Source organism: Gekko japonicus, unplaced genomic scaffold, assembly GCF_001447785.1.
Source record: "Gekko japonicus isolate JY-2015 unplaced genomic scaffold, Gekko_japonicus_V1.1 scaffold1789, whole genome shotgun sequence".
Classification (NCBI taxonomy): Eukaryota; Metazoa; Chordata; class Lepidosauria; order Squamata; family Gekkonidae; genus Gekko; species Gekko japonicus.
Genome location: NW_015176026.1, coordinates 320,438 through 338,431, shown reverse-complemented (window position 1 = coordinate 338,431; position 17,994 = coordinate 320,438). Strand labels below are relative to the sequence as shown.

The 17,994-nt window shown below is 43.2% G+C and overlaps 1 protein-coding gene across 2 annotated transcripts in view; it reads right to left on the bottom strand.

The window, feature by feature from the left end:
- Nucleotides 1-12,190: 12,190 nt before the first annotated feature.
- The window catches only part of NDST1 (N-deacetylase/N-sulfotransferase (heparan glucosaminyl) 1), a 31,582-nt gene continuing 25,778 nt past the window's right edge, over nucleotides 12,191-17,994 (bottom strand). For both annotated transcript variants that reach the window (XM_015426606.1, XM_015426607.1), the window contains one exon: nucleotides 12,191-17,576. In XM_015426606.1, the coding sequence (XP_015282092.1) occupies nucleotides 17,457-17,576 (120 nt within the window). In that variant the 3' untranslated portion in view covers nucleotides 12,191-17,456. The remainder of the gene's footprint in view (nucleotides 17,577-17,994) is intronic.

Here is a 17,994-nt window from a genome sequence, read left to right as displayed (position 1 = left end):
AAAAACTTTGCAGGAAAAAGTTAGTTCACTTTTAAAATAAGCCTCTATGTGCTGGCTCAGCTCTCTCTCTCTCTCTCTCTCCAATGAGCATTTAAACCATCCTCTGCTACCAATTTGTTGTAAATAGTCAAAAATTGTTTAATACTCAGACTATTTGATGGATCTTGCTCTATTGGAAAGAAGAGAGTTCTTTGCTTTTAAAAATACTTTATTCTAAGGGAAAAGGGTTCACGGGATTGCTACAAATCAACATAACACTAAGAGCTATATTTCTATGCTGCCTACAGACAAAACAAGCACACACGTAATGGTGGAGATTTCCTCCTTCTTCTTGACCCTTGAAAGGAAGTCACCTGAAACAAATGACCAATCTGTATTACAGTAGAAGCTACTTTTCCCGGGCTAATCCCCCATTGGCTCAGTGCCAGGTATCCCTTCCAGGTCAGTCTAAACAATAGCAAACTAGGAATACAAGTTAACCCCATAATGACTGAATCAGACCTTGTAAACACATACATTTCCAACAATAAGAACATTATATTAAATATTGTGCAAAGTATGGACACTATCTTAAGCATCATCTTTTGACAGGTCTGGTGGCTCTGAGGAGCTGCGATCTCAAGCGCAAGAGGGCGGCAAGAGGGAATGGCGCCTCTGATTGGTAGTCAGAACTGCTGGAACCAGTCTGGCTGGCTCAGAATGGGGTTGATTGGAGCTGGTGTCCTCCGGAACTGACCATACCAAAGGGGACTGAGTATGCAGTTTGGAGGTTGGAACTGATGGAACTGAGTGGGTGGAAAGTGGTTTTTATGGCAGTGAAACGGACGGTTTCAAAGGGTCCACAGAGAAAAGCACCTTTCCCCATAAGGTCGCCTTCAAATGAAAAGCTCTATCCAATTGGGCTTTTGGGGTGAAACCTTGGCAAATTTTACATGCATCTACATTATGCGCCTTGCCCAAGCACATTAAGCACAACTTGTGCTCATCACTGTGTGTCATCTTAGTATGGGCCGGTAGCTATGGGGAGACGATTGAAGGCTCTGCCCCACTTCTTAAAGGCCCCCCTTCTTTCCAAAAGCATTTTAAGGGATCCTTTGAATGCTTTTGAGAAGAGGGGGGCTGGTGCAGGCCCCTCTCCCTCCCCTCCTTCAAGATCTAAAGGACCCTCCAGCTGATTGGCAGGCCACATGCCCCCCACTGATCAGCTGAAGGAACCTTTAAATCTTGCAGAAGGAGAAGGAAAGGGGCACACGACATCCCCCTTCATTATGGCAAGTAATGGCAACCCCACCAGAAAAAAAAATTGCCCCACAAGACACAAAATCCTGGCTACAGGCCTGTCTTAGTAGTACATCAACTGTACTTCTTGAAGAGACTTTTGGAAGCCATGCCAAAGGGGTGGCAAGAGGCAAGTCTGGCAACCCAGCGGGTTATCACACAAGGGAGAAGGAAGAGGGGGTAGGTCAGTGAGAGCTGCCTCACCCACATGACAATGAAAGGAGCAATAATCTGTTAGGTTTAATCAACGAAAAAGTCCTCCAAGGAACAGAAATACCAAATGGAGGCATACAAGTCAAAAAGATCCTGTAAGTACAGAGCAAAGAGATAGAACTCCTCACCAAATGGCTGCAAGAAAGGAACTCAGGAAAGGGGGCACGCCCCTTCGGAGCATGTAGTGGTTTGGAGAGAAACCTCCGCGCTTGCTCCAAAGGCAGGGGGTGCACCCTTGGTTCCTAGAAGCTTAAAAAACTCCAATTGCAGCTGGCCTGCACAGTCACAATCTGGGGCCACACAGAAGAAAGAAGATGAACACATATGCTGTATATGTATAATCAAGGAACTGTCAACTAGGCTCCTCCAGCTAAAACGTACAATTTTATCCTTTGTGCCCTGATAGCTGTTGTACGCACCTCTTTGGGTATACTTGTATTACAGTGGTCATGTAGATTTCACCAGCTAGATGTATGGTTGAATTACTGTTTACCTCATTGAGACTTGTAGGCATTAATTTGCAAAGTGTATTTGTAAATGAGATCTTGGTAACAATCAGCACAAGAGCACCGGAAGGCAGGCAACTCAAAAAGAGGATTCTCTCACCAGCCTGCAGATAGACATCCTCCCCAATTATGAATGCCAACATGTGAGACGATGGCATTTTCTGCACATGGACAGCCTTGTCTTGTTGCTGCAGTCGTCGATACAGTGCAGCAGTAATGGGGCTTCCATGTGGTAGTAATTTCCCTGCCTCAGTCCCTTGGCCGTGACCATCCCCTGTACCTCCAGCGCTTTTTCAAGGTTCTCTTTAAACGGAAATAAATATCATTAATATATAAGAATCAGTACCAGGTCCTCCAAATTCTCATCATTCAGATGGTTATACTGTTATAATGATAACAATATTCAACTGCCAATTAAAAAAAATACAAAAAATCATGGTGGGGGAGGGAGAGAGGGAGATGTTGCAGGCGTTGGGACAGGGAAAATAGCTGCCGTGTAGGCAGGACTGTGAAAACCTGGACCTTCTCACCCACACAGCAGCTATCCAGGTTTTGTGGCAAACTTTTCCAAAACTTCAGAGGAAAGCAGTGTGGGAAAGATCAGACAAAAACCACTGGAAACCTAGGAGGCACAGGAATGCAGCATAAGGTGGTGGTGGGGGGAATTCTTTGCAACACCATTGACCCCTGAGAAAACAGTGTGGAAACAACCTACATGAAGGTATATCAGTAAACTGTATGTGCTCTTTATACAGACACTGACAGCTTTTAGTCAAAGAGACGCTGTCGCAAGCAGCGGCTAGAAAGGTTCTCTAACGGCTGCTACCATTCTGGTACGGGTCCCCTCGGGAGGGCCCAGAACACTCACCCTGCCCCTTTATAGACTCCTTTTCCAGTAGGTCTCTCCTCATAAGTGACCGAATGAGGCGTGAGGAGGAGCCAGGCAGAGTAAAAAACCATTTTTATTAAAGAGATTTGACGACAACTGTAGTTCAGTAACATATGGGGAAAATGAGCACAGTAAAAGTAGGTAAATCAGCAAAATAAGAAACCCTAACACGGGAGGCGGGGTCATTGACACAATGATGGTGGACGCCTTTCCCAGCTCTCTGGGGAGGCGTACCGCACAGCAACGAGGGTGAGAGGCACAGCGGGCTCTGCGCTTCCATGGGAGTTCAGGGAGAACTTCCAAGCCAAGGGCTTTGAGGGTGAGCCTCTTTTCCTGCTAACGGCAGGGGAATGGAGGCTCCCCTCCGCCCTGACGGTCCCTCTCACTGACTGCATCCTCTTAGTGAGGCCACAAGCTTTATTGTTCAGACAAGCAGTCTGCTGCTCATCTCTACGTTCATTAATATCCTTGATATTTTCTTGGGACAACATTATTAATCTTCTGATGAATACCTCTTCTTTCCAAACTTTGACCTCAGTCCTGGCCCCTTCAAGTGTTACAGGAGAGCACAGAGTTGCCCTGTGTCCTGTTTTCAAATCCATTGAAGTAGATCAGTTGAGATGGCCTGTGTATTTCTTGCATAACAGGCAGAGATTACACATTCACTTTGTTTTTTTGGACTGGCCTAGATAACGCTTAACTTGCCGTATTCAAGGAAGCTGTAGGATTTCCCCCCAGTCTCCTATAAAAAGAATTTCTTAATTAGTTGGTCTTGGCATGCTGATGTTTGAACATATGCAAATCAGCTGGGACTCAAGAGAAGTTTCTGGTGGAAACATTTTTCAGATATATTTTCATCAAGTATTCCTTTGTGTATTGACTGAGACGTGATGTACTAACGAAGAAAAACGCAAGGAAAGTGAACTCTTACCATTTCCACTTCAGCTTTCAGGTTCTATCAGTATGAATTCTAACACACAGTTATAAAGTTTTATTATAAACTCCAACTTCAGAAATGAGTAGAGCAAGCTCTAAGGTAAAGGACTTTTTCACAGTGGCTACAGAACTCCTTTCATCAGGTATCTACCGGGTACTTGATCTGTGTTTCAGGCATTAGGCCTTTCTGAATGCCATCTATTTCTTTTCTGGCTGAAAAGTTTATTTCTGGGAAATGATGGAGAAGGGAAGCAAAATAAATGGTATGAATTGGATCTTGAGGGAAAAGTTTCCAGAAGGAGTTGTCAGAGTGAGTCTTCTCTGCCTTGTCTATCCCCCAACATCTCGGTACGCACTTCAGAAATCCTTCAAAACTGGGGTTTGGGGGGGGATGCTTGTGAACAAAATGCATCTCAGCTGAAGTGAGAAAGGGGGAAGAAGGCAATGGAAAAGGGAAAAGGCAGCTTTGCCCAATTCCCCCCTCCTTATTGTGGTTCATTTTGTTTTTAAGAACTCCCCCTATCCTACCCACCCTACCCCTTTATCCCCTCCTTTTCCAGTAGATTTCACCTTATAAGTAAACCAGCAAAATAAGAAATCCTAACGCTTCTGACTATACTGTACCTAGCCTTCTCAGGGTATTTGGCCTCAAGCTGACTCATCCTTTTTGGATGAGGGATCCCTTCTTCTGCAGCAGCCTCACCAGCTCTGCTCCTTGGGAGTGAACCACCTCCCATTTTGGGGCAAGGCCTTTTATTCCTTCTTCCCAGGCACCACCCTCTACTCCTCTGCTAGTGTAAGTTTTCCCCTCCAAATCCCTGTTAGCCAACCACAGTGCCCAAAGGATGACCTGGAGAATGCAGGCCCTGATAGCTACTCTAGTACAGGCTTCCCTGGTGCCTGTATCTGCCCTATTATAGGCCCATGATCTTGATAGATGTGCATAGTAAGTATTGGGTCCAAGCCTTCTTCGGAAGCTGTCCTCACTTACAGCATGTACTCCATTTCCTAAGAGCTTGGAGAAGAGCATTCCCAGCAAACGTGCAACTACAATCTTATTCCAATACAAGACTAGGTCCCCCCCCCCCCAGCATGCCATAAAAGAGGGTGTCACCTTATATTTGGATACAAGTTTCAGTAAGAGGCAGTAAAAATATTTTTGGTATATAACATTTTAGGAAGGTCATGTTACACTCTGGGTCACCTTCCTTTCAAGTGAATACAGTAACTTGCCCTCTGTTTTTTGAATAGCTTCCGAAACAGTTCCAAAGTGGATCATGATAGAAACAGTCTCTGTTGGAGACTAATCACAGAAGATGAAATACAAAATAAGTAACCAATCTGTTTAGCTGTACCACCACCTTGTTGACAAAACTCTGAGGTCTCAGAAAAAACAGATACATTACATAACAAAGAAGACCAGAAAGCCCCAAAACACATTAGCTGAAACTACATCCCCCTGCCAGGGTCTGGGAAATGTATTTATCTCCTTGTCATCTGAACTCCTGAAAGAGCATTCCAGTGGGGAAACAACAACCCACAGCCCTCCCCCCAGAACTTCAGACTACAAACTGCTTCTACAGTTGCTACAGAGAAAAAAACCTAAGAACCAAGACCAGCAGCTGGGAAGACAGAAGAAAGAACTGGTTCGGTGGTCCTGCTGCTGCAGCACGGAAGGGAAAGGAGGTGGGGGGACTGCCTCACAGTTACGCAACATCCTTTTTCCAGTTTAAATACACCACTCTCATTGCTGAGCTAGTAAAAAGGGGATCATAATAGTTACTGAAATACTCACCATAAATAAGACCATAGATTCCCCCCTGCTCTGTATTGGTATGAGGGATGACGGCTGAACCACCGAGGTTCAGCAAATGTTTCCAGGAACACAACGGAGCCCTTGCATATTGATGACAGCCTTTCAATCAGGGGTGCCCAGACCACATTATGCCAAGCTCTTTAGAAACGCCTAGAGCAGGGGTCCCCAACGTGGTGCCAGAGGCAACACTGCATCTGCCAACAACTTTCCTGGCATCTGCCAAGTGTTTTTGAAGTGGGTGGGGCCAGGTGGGGCTTTTGCCCAGGAAGGTTCTGATTTGCCATGCAGGTTTTTTGAAAGATTGCTTTGGCGGCAGCTGTCCCACAGCACTCAATGTAAGTTAGGAACCACCAACACCTGGTTAACACATAAGCTTTATTCTGTCTGAGAGAGGTTCTTCTCCATTACTTGTGCAATGAAATAGGTGGTAAGTAGGTTTGAACATTTTCTTTCTCACATAGGCTTTGGTTCTATATACTTAGTTATCCAGTCTGGTTACATCGCTTTGCTATATTTTTTAGAAACTGGTATTGAACTCCATGTGAATTGGGCAGCTTTTCCATTGAAGTGCAATTTTTCACACATCATCGTAAGGCTTTGCACCAATTCTATGTTATTTCGATGTACAATTACCAAGATGCAAGTATTGATGTTTACATATTTATTATATTATTTAGAAGCTTATAGACTCTTGGTTAGAAGAAGACGTTTGTTGAAGTGGCATCGCATTCCGGAGACTACCGTCCCGTTGTTGTCATCTTCTATCTTTATGTATCTGAATTTACAACTTGAATGTATTATTATTACTTTTGTACATTTCATATTTACAACTTCACGGTTTTTGTTAAAGAAATATTGAGCGCACTATGAGCAGTTTTTGAGAATTCCAAAGGTGCCTGCATGCTCCAAAAGTCTGAGGACCCCTGGCATAGAGCATATCTGCACAGGCCTCCAGTGTTTGACCCAGCCACTTTCTTCCTTACTATACTTTACCCTGCAACTTCCCTATAGAATTATATCTAGTACTCACTGGACAGGAGAGGCAGGGAATGTCTTAGTGCTTTGCTTTGTCAATTTCAACAAAAAAGGGAAGTTAAATTTATGGGGCTCAGCCATGGCACTCTGAATGCTGAGGGATGGTATATAGAATTTCCCTCACCCTATGATCCATTGACATTAGCAGAATCCTCCTATCATACTTACCATGTGGAATGACTGTAAACAAGCTGACCAGAGTAGCACTACAAATACATAATGGTTTAGGCTCAGTTTCCCTTTCAGCCCTCTGATTAAATATCACAGAATTAGAAATTGGAGGAGCATTAAAAAGTCTGGCTGACCTATTGCTCTCACCTCACTCCAGGGCAACCTTTACAACTCAGACCACACATGCATTACAAAGGAATGCACAAAACCATCCAGAGATTTTGCTGGACTGGAACATTCCACCCTGTGCTGGCAACAGGACTCCTTTCCCATGATGATGGACTGCTCGCTTCACCTCCACCTTGCTAAGGTCCTGGTTCACCTTCCTTGGTTTAAAACATCTTCAGGAGAACAGCAGGGGAAATGGATTAGGCATGATAACATTATGTATTTATTTATTCTCTTAGACTTTTAGCCCACCTTCCCCTGCTGTTGCAAGGCTCACAACACAATACAGGTAACAATAAAAAAAGAATAATTTAAAAATAGGTTCTCAGCTGTGTTTGGTCACACTTGTTTTGAGCTTTCCTCCACTCGCAATCTAGCCTTCTGCTAAAAGTTGTCCGTTGTGTTGTTTTTGAGGGAAATCTATTGGCTGGGTAGGAATCCTCTGCTTACAGAAGTTCAATTCTTTGCCCAAGTTCTAGGAGGCCTTTAGCGTCAGGCTCTAAAAGTTCAAACAATTGCCCATGGTGTGAACATCAGTGTGCTGCAAGGGAGAGATTTCCATCGTGCGCATAGCAGTGAAGCAGTTTTAACATCTGCTCTAGTGCCCTCAACTGGATACAATATGCACAACAGAATATTGCTATAGGATGCCCGGCATTGTTTTGTGTACTATGCCACAGAACAAGAGACACAGATTAGGTAACTATATTCTTTTCAGTTCTAACTATTTTTGTTAGCAAAAGTGTACACCGAGGTTTATAGTTTCTGGATGAAAAGAACTGCATGGTGCTTAAGTGTTTGTGCTCAGTCAGCCTATTCTCTTAGCTGTACTTAGAGAAGCAAGCACTCTGTTCCCTTTGCCATGGCAGCAGGTAGCACACCCTTCCCAAATATTTCATTAGAAATTCAAACAAGAAGAGTCTGGTAGAGGGAGAAAATATCAGGGCTTGAAAGACAAATTCACAGCATTATAAGTCTGAGATTTTTTAAAAAGCAAAATCAAAGCATCCATGGTGACTTCTATGCGAAGAGTGATCTTGTGCAAAAGGCCCAAAATTTAATTCCTTTAACACCAATTACCTGCCATATACCATTTATGAGATATGATTGTGAGGACACCAGTTTTTAGAGACAGGAACAGACAGAATACTTGGATAATAATGATTATCTTATGGCGTTGTGTGTAGAATAGCCAGGAGATCCTAAGATTCTCTGGCAGCCAAAAGTTCTAGCTCTTTTAGCATTGTGCATCACTAGGTGGTGAGCAAGAGTTGTTTTAAGGCAAGAGACATTTCAGAGCTGGTTTGCAATTGCCTGCATCACAACCCTGGTATTCCTTGGAGCTTGCCCTTTCAAATACTAGCCAAGCTTCTGAGATCTGATGAGATCAGGCTACCCTGGATTATCCAGGTCAGGGCAGAATAAAGCAAGTTGCTTACCTGTAACTGGGGATCTTCGAGTGGTCATCTGTGCATTCACACCTCTGGGATATAGTGTGCCTGCGCCGACTCCGATCGGTATAATGGAAAGCAGCCAGTGTAAAAGCTTTCGCTACAAACACTGGGACCTGGAACTCTGCTGTTTTGGCAAGCTTCAGTGCTTCAGTGCCATTCTTGTCAAGAGTGCAGCAATAGCAGTTAGGCTGCTCAGTGCCCAACTCTGCCAGCCAAATCTGTGGCACTCCTTAGAGATATGCTGTGTATTACCACACCATCTGTATTATCCCAGCTCCAGCTGCTGGCTCACAGGCAACCTCTTGAATTAAGAATGCCCTTGATGGAGGGAAAAAACATTGCTATGTGACAAGCAACAGCTAAGGGGAGTTTTTATGACAATGGCAGCTTCTTCCACACCACCTAGAAATTAACTGTTATTGATGCAGCCCAAACTATTCAAGCTAAAAGAGAATTCCAACCCCCAACATCAACAAGCAATTTTGTTTTGTACAGGCATTGTCAATACTATTCTAAGCTCCCACGCTATGTGATCTAAAGATGTGTTGGTGGTAGAGTAGGAGCCTGCTAAGTAACCAGAGAAGCAAAGCTATTAGGAAGTTTGCCAACATTGCGAATTAAACAACGAACTAGCACAGCTGAAACAGCATAAACTAACACTGGAGGGCATGCTGTCAGGATCCATGCATGCACATACCCCCAACTCCTATGGAAAGGAGCATATAGGAAACCTGGAATCTCTCTCTGGTTTTTGGATGGCAGCCATGGCATCTCTCCTTGTAATCGTCTATCCAGTCCAGCATCCTATTTCCCACAGCAGCAGACCAGATACCCTGGGAAGGCCCACAGAAGAATTGGATTTATACCCCGCCTTTCACTCAGAGGCTCAGAGCAGCTTATAACCACCTTCCCTTCCTCTCCCCACAACAGACATCCTGTGAAGTAGATGGGACTGAGAAAGATCTGAGAGAACTGCTCTTGAGAGAACTGGTATTCAAAGGGTCGTTCCCACTGAAGGTGGAAATCCCCTTTAGCTCTATTGATGGGGCTATGCTTAAGGAATTTTTCTAATCCGCTTTTGAAGCCATCTGTACACATGGCCACCACTACATGCTCTAGCAGCATCCAGATTAGATTCCTGCAATGTGCTCTGCATAGGCTGCCCTTGAAAGGTAACCACTATGACCATCTTCGGATGCCCACAGCGTTCCAACAAGCCAAGGCAAGACTGCAAATGTGTATTAATGCCCTGCATAGTTTGGGATGAGCACACCTGAAACATTGCCTACTCCCTTATGAACCTACCCAACTGCTGTGGTCATCTTCTAAGGCCCTGCTTCGGCTTCCCCTGCCTTCTGAATGTAGAGGAGTGGCAACATGGGAGAGGACCTTCTTGGTCATTAAATAAATAAGTCCACAGGTAGCGAATTCCACAATTTAATTACATGCTGAGTAAAGTAGTATTTCCTTTGTCTGGAATGTATTGCCCATCAACTTCATTGAGTGGCCCCTAGGTCTAGCATATTGGGACCAGGAGACAAGTCCTCTTTAGCCATTTTCTCCATCCCATGAATAAACCGCTGTCATATAAACCATTAATAGTCTTGTTTCTAAATTGAACGTTTTAGCCTTTCCTTATAAGGAAGATGGCTCCAGTCCTCTTGATCATTCTGGTTGCTCTTTCCTATACCTTTCCCAGGTTTAAAACAGCCTTTTTGATATGCAGCCACACTATAGATCTACTAAGAGGTGGGTCCAGCAATTCGTCAGCAGACGTCAATGATGGCTGCAGACCTTTCCCAGCCTTCCACCAGCATTTCCTCCAGAGTTCCTCATGCAGCCAACTACAATCTTCACCATCTAGACTCAGTAGCATCCTAGAATTTAATTTGTTGATTGGCCCTTCATCCCGTCGATTTGACTCGGTGCTTCAGACACCCTGGTTGTGGGCAATAGCCACCCCGCGTCTTCCACAGTAAAATCAGATTAAAAGAGTGAATTCAGTTTCCCTGCAACCCCCCCACCTTCTTCCGTGGACAATAACCATCCACCCACAGCTCCAACAAGATGTTAGAAAGGTTTTGTACTGGTTATTTTAACAGCAATACACACTTATTTTTCTTGGAGTAACAAAGACGTGGAATAGATATCAACATTTTCTCCAGACTTCAGAAATTCCCCAAGCGACCACACATGTGGCACCAATCAAAACTGAGTTCCAAGATCCTACTCACACATGAGATAAAAGTATGCATTCCATACGGATACTGATTGAAGTGCAATTGCAGGAAATGTAACACATGGCTAAATGCAAGAAGTGACAGATCCCATATTAGGAAAAACTCCGTCACAGTAACAATACAGCTGCAAGAATTTTATATGCTAAATACTGGAAAACAACAGAGACTCCAACAAAACAAGAATTTGTGAATAAACTGTTTGAAACAGCTGAGAATGATAAACTGACATTAGAGATGAGAGCTGGAACTGAATGGACTTTTCAGAACACTTGGAAGAGATTTTATGACTGGTATAACAAGCATAATAACTTGATTTGTGGAAATCTGAGAACACAGAAAAGGGAAAGCCATTAAGATAGACAAGGGAAAATTACTGTAGACAAGGGAAAATTACTGTGGAAAATTAACAAATAGTTCATCGAAGATAGAATATGAGATATAAGCCTCTCGCTGTATGTTTTGTGTTTGTTAGTTGTAGGTAGGTGTTTGTCTGTTGCTATGTATGTTTGTGGTTTATAATGGGAAAAATCAATAAAAATGTACCCTTGGGTACTTATAAAAACAAAAAAATACTCCCGAGGAGGTGGCAATGGCAAAATTGATTCTGGTAGTTATACATTGCAACCAGTGTGTGTGTGACACTCTAATAAGCTTCAGATACAACTTTCTTATAAACTTCATTTTAATCTAGCAAATGTTTTTTTTTCTAAACTGATGCTGCCACCTGGTGGGGAACCCTTGCCAATCCATGCTTCTCTGGATCCCAGAATTTTTTTAATTATTGAGAAAAATTTCAAACCTCAACCAGTGATTGTATTCCAAATGGAAACTGAACAAAGCTTTCAGGATCAGTAGAAGATTTCAAAGTTAATTTCTAATCTTTGGTGAGTATTTAAAGTTTAAAATATTTAAAATTTTATGCTAAATATGTAGTTAATGGAACTCACCAACGGGGCTTTACTGGCTTCTAAATTACTGGATTCATAGCCATGTGATAATGTGAATTCCTGAAAAAGTATTATGAATTGGAAGAGGGGTGGAGTTTCTCCTAGACATTCTCTAACATTCTGCTTCTTAATTTGGATTTTTTTTGGGGGGGGGTCTGCTTAATTCTAGGGAACTTGACATCACACAGAAAGAAAGTAACAGGCATCCTGATAATTTTTTAATACCACATGTTAAATAAGCACAGCTCTGAACACACCAGACACTCTTCCGCAACACACCCATGTGGGATGTGTCAGCAGCTGTGGTTTGCCCCAAGTTCACATTCAAGACCAAAGTAGGAAAGTCCTAGAATGTTCCACAGTGGTATTGCATTCCATTTCAAATTCAGTCTTAAAAGAAGAGAATACAGTTCACTCAAGTATTTAAAAACAGATAACCCCATTTTATTAGCAGTTAATTCAACAGGACTTTACATTAGTGACACAGTTTTCAGAACCCAAAATGGAGTTCAAGTACAGATTAAAAATAAGGGGGAAATAAAGATTCTTAAAATAGTCCCTTCCCCTCCCTCCCTCCCTCCCACCAAGAAAATACCCTTTTCCCCATGGGAAAACCATACAGAATCTCATGCAAAAATAAAAATGGGAACTGACAGAAGGCTCCTCCTTTTCTTAAGAACAATCACCAAAAAAAAAAAAACATAAGGACAAGTGTTGTGTTTCTTTTTAAAGGCCAGATCTTGACAAACTCTCAGCAAGATTTGCTCATCCAGGGAGAGTAATGCCATACGACTCTTACAATGACCAAATGAGTTAGAGGAGAGACAGATTTCTTTTTTCATGTAAAGTGCAGGCAAAAATCACAGTACTATTTTGGAGCCAGTCTAAATTTACTTTTTTTAAAATCCAAAAGATGTCTAAGATTAGATATTTTGCATTTGTTGCTTTGACAGTGCAAATGCCAGAGCCTAAGAAGATGGAGACGGTTACCAACTGGACCCAAACTCAAGCATATGTTATTCATTTATAAAAAGCTTCTACACCAGTTTTCTAGTTAGAAATTGCAGAAAGCAGTTCACAATGGTAACAATAAAGTTCATAATGAGACTGAAATTTCAGTCAGTGGCTGCAATACCCTCTGAACATTACCTATTAAAGCCATTTGCCGAAGTCTCCCTTGAGAACTATCACCTGCACCTTCCACATACATAAGGGAAACCATGAATTTCCTGCCATTTAACATCTAAACCTGTGGCCTGACATTTATGACAGTAAGAAACACACAGAGAGAAACTGGGGTCAGGAATGGGACTGCTGCATTTGAAGCCTCCTGTTCCTAAACTGCAAAGAACATTCAGTCTACAAAAGCAGTAGAAATATTCCACAGAAATCACCGCCCTAAAATTGCTCATTGTATTTGTTAGATTTATAGTAGATCACCTTCTCCCAAGCTCTCTAGATGTCTCACTTATACCATTAGAGCCATGTTGGCATCAGAGGCAGATCTTACTTAGGGAGCTCAGTCTCTTCTTGCTTAGTCAGCCATGACAACACAGCCCATGTTCTGTTTAGCAGTTGCAGAGGTGGGGGGGGAGAGATGTTGATCGTTCAGTAGTGCCCCACCCCAGCCTTCTAGATACTCTGGCCACAGCAGGGTCCCTCTTCATAGGGCCAGTGGTAAAGCCAAGGGAAACAGTACACCCCTGCAGTATCGCCCTATCACCTCCCCTCTTTCTACCACAACTGGTCAACTTCATTATTTTAATTGAAAATTATTTTTCTTCTAAACCACCCTGGAAGCTGGCTTAGTCTGTAAATGGACCAAGTTAGGTGTGAGAGTGAGACAGTATATCCGTAATTTTCCCTCTGTTCCTGAGCACCAGAACTGAAGCAAGGCATGACCAACACAGCACCACGTCTGTGAGGAAACAAAAAGTCCACATGCTACCATCTTCTAGAAAAGTTATTCTAACACAACACAGTTACTTCAGAAAAATAATAATAAGTTGCCTTCAAACTAGTACCTTCCTCGATGGCAGTGCCTGCACCTACCGTCTCTTTGTTGATGCTCTCCCACTGGAGGTTGACTGTTCAGTGTTTCCTGCAACTGTATTTTAACAGCTAGCTCTCTTGCTTCTGCTACTTATAGATCTGTCTTTGTGAATTACACCAGCAACCCCAAAATGGTGGAAAATAAAAAGGTCCAGCAAACCTCTTTTGTGAAGGTAGCTGTCACCTCCACTCATGGCATTCCAAAAACTATGAAAAGCTATGATCCTGTTGTCTCCATCTGTATTAATTTTGCCCCAGGCCCAAAGCAACACCAGTACTGAGTTACACCAAACCAACTGCATGCTTCTTTTGGTGTTACAAGCTTTGTCCCATCTGACCAACTGACTTGCTCAATCTCATTGTACCTCTGAAGGCATGGCTTGCTAGAACTGGTATTCGCAGAATCACTAATCTGTAATAGAGCAAGGAAGATGGCTGCTGGACTCCATTTTCAAAACTGCTAAGCAGCTAAAGAAAGGCCACATGAAAAGCGCTTATGTAGTTGCTCTAACTGGATAACTCTGTTGCCAGGTACATTTCTAATGTGAACACATCACTTGAAAATTGAAGTAGGGCAGACAGCTAAACTACAAAGTTAAAGTCAGTCACAGGCTGCCTAAACTGGCACCCTGTAAAAGCCTCGTAATTTTTGCAAGACTTCAGCTCTTAGAATACATGCAGATGCTCAAGAGTCAGCTAGATGTGACTGTGGCGAAACTGCATACTGAAACATAGATCTGCTCCAAACATGTATAATGAACGTATGTGTGCATTATTACACAGTAAAAGAGAGTGTGCAAGATGCAGAACCATCACTCCTCTCCAAAGGTCGTCCTAGTTACACATATGTCTCCATTGCGCTCCAAAACCAGGAACAGTGATTGGTGGAGGTAAGGAGGTAAGCTATAAGCAGGGAGAGGGTTCTGTTCTCTTATGCCTGCATTCTAGCAGATAGCTACAAACAGGAAAGAGCTTTCTTGAACAACGGTGGGGAGAGAAGAAATGGACAGAGCCAAGATAATGCAGAAGGGGCTCATCTTACAATGAGCAAGGGAGGCACATGACATACAACCTTTGCATTTTCTTCTGGGTTGCTCCCATCTGAAAGGAGATACATGTGTCCAGCCAAGATTGCCTGGGAAGGGAGGATCTCTTGACAGCCAGCTTATTTCATTCCAGTTACTGAGAACTTACTGCTACAGAAGGCTGTGTGCACACATTGTATTTAATTTCTTTAAAAAGGTATTGCCCACCACCACCACACTGCAATTCACATTTAGTTTTCTACAGTATTATATCCTAGCTACATACTCCTTATTGTTTAATCCTGTTTGAATAAGGTCTCATGCAAGAGAATCAGCAACTCCTGACTGATCCACAAGGTGGAGCTCATGCACAGCATCAGGGTGGGCATCGGAGAAAACCCATGTAGAAGAGTAATAGAGTTCTACAGAGTCCTGTTAGTCTAAAGAAGCAAACATAAAATGGAGTCTTGTGGCAATCTGAAGACTAACATGTTTACCATGGCATAAGCTTTGGGGCCTTGAGATCATTACATCAGGAAGATACTTATGTGAAAGGGAATCAAACTGACTGAAGATGGCTGAGAAAACCTGAATGAAGGGAATTAAGTGAGCTGGGGGCAGGGGAGACAAGATAAGAATAAGGACGTCATGATGAAGTCTTCACACTTCACAGAGGGAACCTGCAACTGTTTCAAGACAAGACCCTGACCCTGAGCTTAGGAAGAGGCTTGTGTTCGTATGAGGAACTGTTCTCCTGGCTCACAAGACAACTGCTACTTTGAAGGATTTCTGCTTCTGAAGGCCCCTGAGGGATCAGGCCAATTGCCCATGAGCGCCAGCACCCTATTCCTCACAATGATGAGCCAAATGCCTCCAGGATGCCCACAAGCAAGGCATGAAAGCAACCTGATGAGATAACCTGTGGTCTTCAACTCTAAAACATAAGCACTGAGGAAAAGCCTTCTCTGCTGAAGTCTTCAGTTCCCAGTCTATAAATCTCCTTCCATTGGCCTTTACAACCAAACGGTGTGTTACTATTTACCAGAACTGTCTGCATTTGGAGGCAGAGTACCTATATTTCTAGTTCATTAAACCAACCCCTGCACTGTGTTGAAAAGGAAAAAAAAACAGAAACACATCAATCCGTGCTTCTTCCTTCCCAAATCCAACCTTCTCAGCTTCATCTGAAAAATGAGTCTTTCAGTCATTCCTTATAAAGGCCTTCAATAAATAACCGTATTAGACTGGATAAGCCAAGTGACAAAATCACTTATGGTTCTGCTTTAACTTGTCACTTTCGCCAAAATGAGGCAGAGAGGTAACGGCCAACTGCAAATATAGCTGAACAATTTTACCATCAGCAGCTTGCCTGCCAATTGTTATATATGTACACACTTGGCAAAACTGCAAAGGCTGACTTTGTTAGCAGAGCTTGTCACTCAGTCAAGAAGGGGCCCTGGCAGAAAATACTGGAAAAGCAAAGTCCATGGAGCTGTGGCAACAATACACTCATCCTTTAAAAGTTCTTCTAAAATGCAAACATTAGGGAGATCAACCAAATCTATGGGCCATATTACTCCCACCCACCCCAACACGAAAAGGGACAAAATAAAAACCCAGGAACTGAAATACAAACTATGGGAATCCAAAAAAGCTCTCACAAAGGAAGTTATTAAAATACTGTCTCTTTTAGTTCTCAAGAGGTTCAGTGTTCTTAATCTTTTTGGCAGCCATTAGCCCAGTGCCTATACATTTCCCCACCCGCTGCTGATGCCCTGTTCAGTTTGCTTTTTCGAGCTGGCAGGCCATGTGCTAAAAAGCAGCAAGGATACTGGATGGCCTCAGTCTTTTACCACAGGAAATACCACTCACATTTTAAAAAACCTGTGACTGCAGACAGGGATGGTTGGTGGGACATATTCAGACAATCTTCTTGGCAGATAATTTGTGAGGTGAGCGTGTGGGTATCCCCCCCCCCCCTATTCCTTATCTCCACCCCCACCCAACCCCAAAATAAAAAGATGGAAAAGAATAATCCATCTGGGATAACCTAAATATTGCCAGCACCAGCATCTTTCAATATCACCTTGTATAAAACAGAAGACACCTCCTTTCAGCTAAGAATTCTACTCAGTTATACTGCCTCAGTCCAGTCTGGGTTTGAGCCCAAATTGCATAACTGGGTCCATGCTTGCAGCAGGGTCCTCATCTGGCTCAGACTTCACACAACCCACGTTGTCGGGTCTCCTCCTACACTCACATGGCACAGCAATTAATCCCAAACTGGCCCCACAGGAGTTCTTTGTTCCCTCTTTTCCCCATCACCTGAGGAGAGGAGTCACTTGCTGTAATACTATTTCAGAAGAGGGAACTGAAGTGTGGAGGAGAAAGCAGATCCTCTGTGAGTCCTCTTCACCAGGAAGTGGCAATACAGAGTAGGAGGCAACCCTGACACCAGCTGTAGCTCCTGGGGAAACCGGAAGGGATCTGCAGAATGCTGACTGACTCAGGGGCGTGGCTAATCAACTTCTTCCAAGCCACAATCTCAACTGTAGGGGCCTTTCCCCATTTCCCCTGAAGACCTTGAATGGATATTGCTCAAAATGCTTCTTCTTCCCAGGTTGTGCATCTCACACCCTAACATGTCATTTCAGCTCAGCATTCAGGTTTGAGATCCTCCCCGTGGACTCATTCTACTATTGCTCAATACAGGAAATATGAAGTGGCTATCTAGTGTTCTGAAGTTCCTCCCGCAGCCAAGTTGGTAGAGTCTGGCCCATTTTGTACAGTAGCTTGGATAGCTCTATGTTGTGGTCCCGGTAATAGTCCCTCAGGAAAGCTCTCGACTGCAAGAGAAGGCGGGGGGGGGGGGGGGGGGAGGAGAGAAAAAACAAAAAATAACTGAATGCCATTGTTACAAGGGCCACTTCACACATTACACAGAGAACTTCCAGGTTTATTACCAAGTGTATGTTCAACAAGTATCATCAACCAATCACAGCTCCCTAATGAATGCTTGTAACATTCACACTTTACATCTTTAGGATAACAGCTAAAAAAAAAAATAATGTGCGAAATGCCCCTAAAATAGTAAATCTCACAGAACGGTTAGTGAAACTTTTCTGCTGAAAGGGTAAGCACTAAAGGGAAATGTTTTAGACTGATTCAGCCTTGCCAACCTGACATCCAGCACTGAGCCCATTAATGGTTACTGCTAGAAACACAGGAGCTGCTTTCCTGTGGTGTGTGCAAGATTTTTAAGGC